Genomic DNA, 9,827 nt, shown 5'->3' with positions numbered 1-9,827 from the left:
TGTTAAATATATATATATATATATATATATATATATAATTTAAACCCGATTTAGAGTAAGCCTGAGGTATAGAGGTATCCCTTATAACAAGATTCATATTCCTATTGCTTCTAGTTCAATTTAGACTCAGCCCCTATGGTTGGCACACTTGTATGTTTTATTCCTAGTGAGCTTGGACACATATTCGTCTCTGGGTATCTAGTCGCCCGTTTGGTCATACGTTGGAACATAATGTTTGAACAGAAACTCAACTTTTTTTGCAAGAGAAAACACCGTAGAAAAATCAGTCAGTGAAACAAACTGGCTTCTAGTCTTTTTTGGTTCCTGCATGTAATGGCTCTAGTCTTTCAACTTGGGAAAACGCACTTTGTCCCATTTCATTTGTTTAAGTTCTTTGATTTGCTGGCGGAACCTCAATGATACGTGTGTGTGTGTGTATATATATATAATTGTCACTTGCATATTAGGGAAGCGTGTGCATTTCTTATTCTGTCTATTTGTACTAGTTTCGTAGATGTATCTAACATTGTGAGGTGATGAGTAAGTTAATCTTGAACGTTTCATGTTCAGTTCCTCTGCCTATCACTTTCTTCTTTCAACTAAATTTTGTTCCACAAATCTCTCTCTCTCTCTCTCTCTCTCTCTCTCTCTCTTCAGAGCCCAGATGGAAGAACAGTGTCATCGGCTGCAGGAGACGAGTTGTTGCTGTTTTGGAATGTGTTTTGGCACTCCACAAGTTGCCAAACCAGCAGAAAAAAGACGTCCAGAGCCATTTGCTTTGAATAGCATCCGCTAAAGCTGCGAGGTAAAATCAGAAGCTCAATCGACTTTTTTTTACTAACCTTACTTCAGCTGTTACAATATATATATATATATATATATATATATATTTGGTTAAACATGAAATAGCCTCCAATTCCAATGGAAGTGATTCCCCTTTCCATTTACTAATGGATTGGAATGTATTTTTGTAAAATCAGGTTTAATACGGGATCTGTATTGCTCTGTTTTGGCACTTCCAAGATTAATCCTGTGGTTTTATATCAATGACCCTTTTTCTTTCTTTAATTTTTCTCTATTTTTGGGCTGTGGACTTGGTCTATTTGTTAAGCTCTTGCTCATTTTCTAATGTTAAAATCATCGAAATTTCTCTCATTCTCAGTTACACATTTTGACTGACCCTGTGCCGTCAAATAAGGTTTTGAGGTGATAGCAATTGAAGAGTTGGATTCTCGGGATTCTTTAGCTTTCAATGTGTAAAATGACCTGTTTCGTCATAAGCATACTCCGGCGTGTTTGGAGGATTGTATATTTTGTTTTGGCATACGACTGCAAGATAATCAACGCCGTGCTTTGACTTACAATTGCAAAAGCGCAGCAAAAAAAAAAAAAAAAAAAAACTTTTCACCCGATTTACGAATTGACTAAAGTATAGGGCTATCTCTTATTACAAGATTCACACTCCTATATGCGCTTCTTGTTGAATTTCAAAACTCAGGAGTTGGCATACTAGTATGTTTTATTCGTATTTAGCAACTCAAAGGTGTTCAGGACCCGTTTTCTTCGCTGATTCGAGTTTATAATTTGTAATTTGAGTTGAGATATAGTTTTGTGTAAGAACTTTTTACTGTAACAAAAAAATTAAATGTGACTGTTTCTGAGAGCTTTTCACTGTAGTAAAACTTAAATTCTAAACTCGAATCGACGAAATGAACAGGACATGAGAATTCGTGCTGATTCGTAATTTAACACATATAAACTGAGAATAGTTCTAAATCTGTAAACCAAATAAAAAATACATACACATGTAAATTGAGAATAGTTCTAAATCCGTAAATCAAACATCCATCTTCTAACGCAAAACCCATCTCTAGGTATGTCTAGGTATGTCACATACAACTCTAGTTAGCAAAATCACAACCTTTTTGCAGTTCCTACATAAAAAACCACGTGCATGTTCTTTTGTCTAAAAAATTTAAAAAAAGACAACTCAAATTTCAACTTTATTCAAGTTGATATTCTTTTAAGTTTCAAATTTATTCAACTTTACTCAACTTTATTTAAATTACAACTTCAACTCAAATTATAATTCAAATTTAACTAAAAAACTACTCAAGTTACAGAACAACCCAACATTTTGTCAGATTTTATTTGCCCAAGTTCTTTATTAGCTGGCTGGCCTTCAATGATTTTTGTCTTGTTATGCCAATTGATCCACTATTAAAATTGTTTCCCGCTTTGTTTAGTTGCCATGAAATTGGTAAAACACACAAACCCGTTTCAGAAGCATACCTAGAGATGATGATATATCATGTACAACAAAAAGATGATGATCATCATCATCATGTCCTTTACGTAACAACCTTTGTTCAAGGCTTAGAAACCGCCATATTTCGTTTTCATACAAAATGCAAAAAGGTACGTAAAAGAAGTAGAAAAAAAACCCCTCTATTAAAGCCCTTCACTCCTCGGTCTCCATCGCAACACCCTTCTCTTCATACCTCACTTCCACCAAGAACCTTATGAGAACCTAACAACAGAAATGAACATTTCAAATTAGTCAACAAAAAATCATCGATTTGACTGGGGTAAACTGTTCAGAACAATTTACCAGTACCTGTTTTGGGTCATATACAGCATATTCATTATACTCGAGAGGACTATCTTTGTGTTCTGATGGGATCAAACGACCACAAGGAACTTTGATGTCTCCTTCCCAAGTTTGGTGCTCAGATTCATCAGTTTTCTTCCTGCCTAAACCCTTTACTCCCATTTTGTTCTCTTCCAAAGACTTGGTATCCTGTTATAATGTCCAAACATTGCGAGAAAAGTCGGCAATCTTTCCTCGTATTTTGTTGAGACGATAAAGTTTGAGATTTTACCTCTGGTGCGCTCTTCATCTCTATAATGTCGTTTCCTAGAGAAGCCACAGCCAAAACTAAGAATCCATCTGGCCTGTCCGCTGCAGTGAATCCATATCTAGCCGCTTCTGCGGCCGCGTCAGAACATACAATGGCCCTCCCAAACTGGGAATTTTGTGTTCATTATCAGTATAACAAGGCCATTAGAAATTTTCATCATTGTAACTTATAAAATAAGTAAGCTATATGAAAACACAAGCAACTATACCTACCAACTTGTCAAAACTAATGTTAGTGTGTGTTAGTTTTTCTTTCCTTGTCCTTTTCTCGTCTCTTTTTTAAGAAATCGACAGTTGGTAAAGGAAATACCATGTATCCCGGAACAGGGAGAGAGCAAACTGATGGCAAGAACCCTCTATGCAGATGCCTCAACATGTTTGAGCTTCTTGAGCCTGCAGAATATAGAACTCACAGAATTACTAATAAAGAACTTCTTAATCCAAAAGCTATTAGACACGCTTAAACGAGCATCTTACCACACCATAAGAGCATTTTGTTTGGTAGTTTCTTTATTTCTTCAAAAGATGGACAAGCCTTGGGTTGGACGACGAATATGTTATCTACAGAAATCCCATATTCCTGGCCAAGCATAAGAGGATTTAGAAACAGTTTTACTGTTTATTGATTTGGCTGCAAAAACTCTCATAAATGTTTCGTCTCACTTACAATATCGCCAACCTTAAAAGGTTCATAGGTCTTCTCCAGGTAATTCAAGATCATCTTGTAGTCATCAGAGTTCGTCTCCAGTGCTGAGATTGAGCAGTCTAGTTTATTATATCTGTCAGATAAAGGGTCATCAAGGGTAGAGCCACTCATATCCCCTATAAGGCTCGAAGCCACAGTTATGTCTCGAACAGTTTCAAACGCGGATGCACCCTACATGGTAAAGACAACTGGTATAAGCATCAAAACAAGTGGACAAGTACAAAATATTGTACGTAGAGCAAAAGGAGCAAAAGAAACTCGGTCTTGCTGACATGATCTGCAAGTTCCTGAAAGTCCCTAAAAATGAAAGGCCTTGTGGAGGGCATCAAAGTAAACCATCTTTGGCTAAAATCAGACCAAACTGCCTCAGCTTTTCTCCCAGACTCTTTCATTGACTTCACAGTTTCGACAAACTTCAGGAGTACTTCCTCACCTGAAGGAGAGATTTCGTTTTGGAATCATTCTGTGAAGAGAGCAAAAAATGAATAAAAAATGAGAAAAGACGGGGAGATTTCTCACATCTCTTCAAGTGGACATTAGAAGCCACCCCTATTGGTAGGTCGGGTGAGTCCAACCCCATCTCCATCAAAGCATATCTAGAAAAATGCGCGAGTTTAGATTCTCCAAGTGAAATGAAAGGGTAAAAAATTGTAAATGAGGGTGTCGTTGTAATGTATTTTCTTCTAAGAACAAACCTGCATGTTCCAATACAATTATCATAAAGCTAATACAATATAGCCCGAAATAATTCATACCTGTAAATTTCCTGACTGCACAAGACCTTCATGAAATTTGCAACAAGGGGTTCAAGCTTGCAATGTGCAACTGCAACTCCCAGCTGCCGAAGACCGAGAGCCCCATGTCTTACTTCCACTTCATCAGCCTAATTCAAATGTAAGAGATCCACTTCACTTTCATCCACTTCACTTTCAAAAGAGCCAGATTTGCAAGAAATCCCCCATAATTAAAAGGAAAAATGGCCAAGTTTTCTACCATGTCTATGGGATAAAACTTTAATGGCTTCTTCTGGATCTTCTTTTCTCTCTCCCATGGTTCAAATTCATTGCCTGTTACTTCCTCAAAAAGCCTCACAAATTCCTTCACAGCATTGTCCTCATCCTCCCATTCTTCAAGCCTTTCCTCGGCATTTGGATCATCACCAACTTTGCCCTTCTTGTAATACAGATGGAGGGGCCTTTCGGGCACCGTGATCAGTTGCATAATACAGTAACTGCAAGAATTCAATCTGAAGTCAACAAGAAAATACTAGACCAACTCCGAACAGTTATAGAACTCGATATGTATACATATGGGGTTGTGTGTATATATTACTGATTCATTCCTCTCCCAAGATCACAAAGGGAAAAGGCACAGTTGAACAATAAGCCATCTTTCTCAAAGATTTTCCCTCCTTGCTCCTGCAAATTGGTGTCCTTGTAGACTCCTCTCTTCACATAAAGCTTGAGCTGTGCACAGAAAAGCAAATGCGATGAATGAATTAGAAGAAATAACTTTCTAATACCATGTTGTTTACGCCTCTTAAGAGTGAGATTCATACTTCAGCTGATAATGACTCAAGTGCTTCTTCACTTGGATTCAGTTTGTCACATGGAATCCCTTTTCCATCCACAGAAAGATCAGACGCTATATCATAAGCTTCGAGAGGCTGAGGTTCTTGTTTCTCAATGCTGTCTAATAACCACTTTTCTCTCACTACCGGTATGCCTCTATCCCTGCACCAAAAAGGATTGCATTCTCATGGAATATCATATCTTGGATTGGAAGTTTAACATTTTCAAAACCGATCGGGTCATTTGATTGAAATGACTAAAAGGGCAAAGAAAACATTTCACGACCCCGAAAACAGCTCAAGGTAGAAGGAAGACATGTTTGCAATATTATCAAAAGCTCCCTTGCAAAAAGACATGACAGCAATAAAATGATTTCACAAATGTTTAAAATAATCAAGCCAGGCAAAACTAATTCAACTAGGAAGCTAATAAAGCTAAACTAAAGCAAAAGAGCAAAAACAAGATATGTATAGATTCAATAATAGAGATAAATTGTCCTAAACACTTAGTCTCAAGTCCCTCATTATCTAATATTTCATATTGCATTACTCACAATGCTTCATCAAGCTTCGACGTGCCACCTCGTTCCCGTTCAGCACTGGAAGCAATCAGACAAGTAACACCTGCAAAGATTTTCGAAAGTGCACCACTTGAAACGGATGAAAGTACAAAATAATTAACAGAATCGAAATTTATTGAAGTGAAGCAGGGTACCAATAACAGAGTTCGAAACTTTCCCTCCATGTTTCTCAATCTCTTTTTTCCAGTATTGCTAGAAGAATCATCAGGCAACAAAATGGTTACGCACTAACGGTGAAAATTTCAGTTCGGCAAGAGATTTATACACCATGAACATTGACATACATGGGTTCTAGAGAGACGGCCCATAAGAGAAATAACCATTCCTTTGAAAGGTTTATCAGTGATCTCCAAGTTCTTGTGAGGCCGGCGACTCGGGTCTTGATATTTGTTCAAGAGCTGGCACCAGAAATGCACAAAAGCTACTAACTTTTCACAAAAAGAAAAACATATCTTGGAGAAAAACTGCTCAAGTAAGGTGATTGTGGAGTCCTACATCTGAAATAGGCGTGTTTAGCACAGAATCTGGTAATTTGATGGGTTCTTCTTTCCTCGGCGGATCTCTTGTGCTGACGGTGCAAGACGACCACTCACTGTACGATCCGGTACAAGAGTAGCGTATGCCATTGTACTCTAAAGTCCCGCCACAAACCTGGCATTTGTCCAGTAGCCCATAGAAGAGCAAGTCTTGGCTGTTCAAGCAATGACCAGAGTTGAATTAACATCATCAGTTTCTGAAACCATAGTCGTCATTGTCTAAAATTCTGCTAACATTTTCAGTGCAGCGTTTCTGTGTAAGAATCAACAGTGATAGAACGTGGCCATTTTCATCATTGATTTTTCTTCAGTACTAACCACTAATGTAGTAACTAAGAGTTATGGATTATATCCATTATAGGAGTTATATTTCACTGATTTAAGAAAACAAAAATTCACTTTGAACATCACTATAAGAGTATATCAATGAATCCGATGATTCATTAGCGCCATTAGATTAAGATATGATACAATATACGGACGCAATATATCAGTAGTGTATCAGATGGTTGGCCTAATTTCCGGTGAGTTGGGTTGGTTACTCTAGTGTTTTTTTTTTAATAGCACAAACAACAACAACAAGCCTTAAATTCCAACTTAATTGGAGCCGGCGGATTTCACTTTTCCACACGGCTCTGTTTGAAATTATACTTTCTTAAAGACTTAGATCTAGAATGTCTTTCCTAACGACTTCGGTCCACGTAATTCTTGGTCTACTCCTTTCTCTCCTAGTATTAGGTATAAAAATGTCCTCCCAAGCACGGACTAGTGCTTCTAGTGGTTTACGTTGGACATGCCCGAACCACCTCAAGCGGCCTTCACACACCTTTTCTTCTATTGGTGCTACACCTACTTTACTACGAATAACTTCATTCCTTATGCGATTCACACCATATCTTCTATTGGTGCTACACCTACTTTACTACGAATAACTTCATTCCTTATACGATTCATTCTCGTATGGCCACTCATCCATCTTAACATACGCATTTCTGCCACACTCTTCTTAGATATATGTTGTCTCTTAATGGCCCAACATTCACCACCATATAACATAGCTGGGCGGATTACAATCCTATAGAACTTTCCTTTCAATTTAATTGGCATCTTGCCGTCACATAAAACTCCCGTATTATTCTTTCACTTAACCCACCCTGCCTTAATTCTATGTTGAATATCCTCTTCTATATCTCATTCGTACTGCACTATAGACCCAATGTACTTAAACTTCTTAGAAGCTCCAATCTCCACACCATCTAAAGAAATTCTATCACTCTGATTACTTGAGTTACTAAACCTACAATGCATGTATTCAGTTTTAGTCCTACTTAACTTAAATCCCTTCGTCCCGAGTGTCTGTCTCTACAGTTCTAACTTAGAGTTAGCTCCTTCCCTATGTTCATCAACTAAAACTATATTATCCACAAAAAGCATACACCAAGAAACTCTATAAATGACACTTAGTTTGATTATTTTCTTAAGTAGTTTGATTATTTTCTTATGTGCTATCATGACTACTAATATCCATCAATAATTAATATAACAATAACGTGGCTTTAAAGGTAAAATTAAGGTTGACTGGTTTTGAGCACTTTTAATTCATGGCTGAACATTTTTTATTAAAAGGTCGCCCTTTTTTTTTTTCCCAACAACTAATGGTTTATCAAATAGACAAGAAGTATTCAGTTAAAAGGTCAATTTATTTTTTTTACTGGGTTTCACAACAAATGGTTTATCACTTATAAACGAATCTATCACTAACTTAATGGTAGATTATTGATTGACAACTACCAAGATAATAAGCAACCATAAATTAATATATCTCTAATTAACTATTTTTAAAAGCAGTCATTTTCCCATTGAAAAAAACAGAGCCTAGTGGCAATACTGGGAAAATTCAAAAATTAAAAAAATATCCCTAAAAAGAATTATATTATAGGACTTAGATATATAAAAGATATAACTAACCATTTGCGCATAACAGAGCCCTCAGAGCCAGAGGAGTCAAGGCCGTTGGCCTCCAAAATTTGGCGCATTTGATCAAGAGAGAGGTGCTCTCTGATTGCTTTACAGAAGTCTTCATACTCGGCAGTTATATCCTCATGAGCAGGTTTCCCATTCTGTTGGCCATTGTCGTTTTCGGATTTCGGCTTCTTCGGAGAATGTCCTCCTTCCTGACCTTTGCTCTCTGCCTTCTGCTTCCTCGTCATCACTTTGTCCTCTTCGTGTGCATGAGATTGTGACCTCGTCTCGTGAACCTGTTACAAATTTTCAAGATAAACCTTCTCCGGAATCCGAATGCTTAACGCTCCGTTTGTTTAGAGGATTACAGTGTTTTTCTCTCGTAAAAATATCATCACCTAAGTTTTTTTTTTAATTTTTTTTTTCGCTCATTCGAGTTAAAGAGCAAACTATATTGAAAAAGTTAATTTTTTTTTGAAAAACTGTTGCAAAAAGTTAGGTTGTAATTCAAACTAACGAAACGAAAAGTGTTTAAGACTTTGTGCTTTACTTCATTATATTGTTATGATATCATGTTACTAATTTATATCTGATTTAATTGTGCCTAAATATCTATAGGGTCTTGTTAGTAAACATCATAGATTATCTCATGTCAAGAAACAAATTGTACGCGGACTTTTTATAAGCTTCAAGTATGTGAGATTATTGGTTTTCCTTATAAATTTTGATTTTATTTAGGCTTAACCCAAAGTAGTGAGATTTTGGAGACAATTGAAAGCTGTTTTTGTTATGTAAATTTTATTATGCTGACTGAACATTCGTTCGATACTTGAAAAGTTTCTTCTTGTTTATGACCATTATTGCCATGATTCCATATTTGTCCTGACCATAAAAATGAGGGAAGTGTATTTTTGTGTGCTTTTCAAGCTTTTGAGAACTCCGCAAACTTGGATAAACTTTTACTAATACTTTCAGTAGCTCTTATTTGCATAAGCTTAAAGCTAATATATAAACAAAATTAACTGAAGCTAACAAAATAGTACTGGAATTTGGTATCGTGAAACAGCTTTAAAATCCATGTTAAGTTCTAGGAAGAAAAATATAAAAGATTTCTCCAATTGGATTAAAAAAAAAAAAAATCAACCTCACATGACCTATATATTGATAATAACATAGAAACGAAACAAAGCAAACGAGAAAACAAAACCCCATTTCAGGAAAATTAGCCAGCTTGAGCTAACCTTCATCTTTCAGCACTACTTACTCCAGCTGAGAATTATCAAGAGACAAAAAAAATTCCCCAGAATTTCAGAGTACTAACAATTGGTCTAGAACTCCAAACAAAAGTGTTATATGAAGGAATATAAACCGGATAAATTCCCTTTTTACATCATCAACGAGAAACGCTCCAAAACGACACGTACATGCATTCTCTCTTGCAGGTGCATGGCCTTCCTGTCTGCCCAGAAATACGACATCTGTCTCCTGCTTCGACACGTGTCCATCTGGGTGCTTTTCCTTGCCTAGACCGTTGACAGGTGGTAAATTATAG

At 36.7% G+C, this 9,827-nt stretch overlaps 1 protein-coding gene across 1 annotated transcript; it reads right to left on the bottom strand.

The window, feature by feature from the left end:
* Window positions 1-2,240: 2,240 nt before the first annotated feature.
* Window positions 2,241-9,603, bottom strand: LOC21405178 (poly [ADP-ribose] polymerase 3). Its single transcript, XM_010091542.2, has 18 exons — window positions 9,517-9,603; window positions 8,282-8,571; window positions 6,273-6,468; window positions 6,062-6,175; window positions 5,912-5,969; window positions 5,751-5,820; window positions 5,185-5,359; window positions 4,959-5,092; window positions 4,620-4,857; window positions 4,382-4,509; window positions 4,146-4,222; window positions 3,899-4,059; window positions 3,588-3,797; window positions 3,398-3,500; window positions 3,231-3,313; window positions 2,883-3,026; window positions 2,618-2,800; window positions 2,241-2,530 (listed from the first exon to the last, which is right to left on the bottom strand). The coding sequence occupies exons 1-18, from the start codon at window positions 9,520-9,522 to the stop codon at window positions 2,462-2,464; spliced, it is 2,439 nt and encodes an 812-aa protein (XP_010089844.2). The 5' UTR covers window positions 9,523-9,603; the 3' UTR covers window positions 2,241-2,461.
* Between the last annotated feature and the right edge of the window lie 224 nt (window positions 9,604-9,827).

The sequence above is a fragment of the Morus notabilis genome, unplaced genomic scaffold (assembly GCF_000414095.1).
Source record: "Morus notabilis unplaced genomic scaffold, ASM41409v2 Scaffold825, whole genome shotgun sequence".
NCBI lineage: Eukaryota > Viridiplantae > Streptophyta > Magnoliopsida > Rosales > Moraceae > Morus > Morus notabilis.
Note: the sequence above shows the minus strand (reverse complement) of the source record. Positions and strands in the feature narration are given on the sequence as shown.

Bases quoted from the DNA above. Each gene is read 5' to 3' on its own strand.
- LOC21405178 (XM_010091542.2), bottom strand. The intron at 5,970-6,061 runs GTATGTCAATGT...TGATTCTTCTAG, and splicing joins GCCGTCTCTCTAGAACCCAT to CAATACTGGAAAAAAGAGAT. The intron at 5,093-5,184 runs GTATGAATCTCA...TTCTGTGCACAG, and splicing joins TTGAGTCATTATCAGCTGAA to CTCAAGCTTTATGTGAAGAG.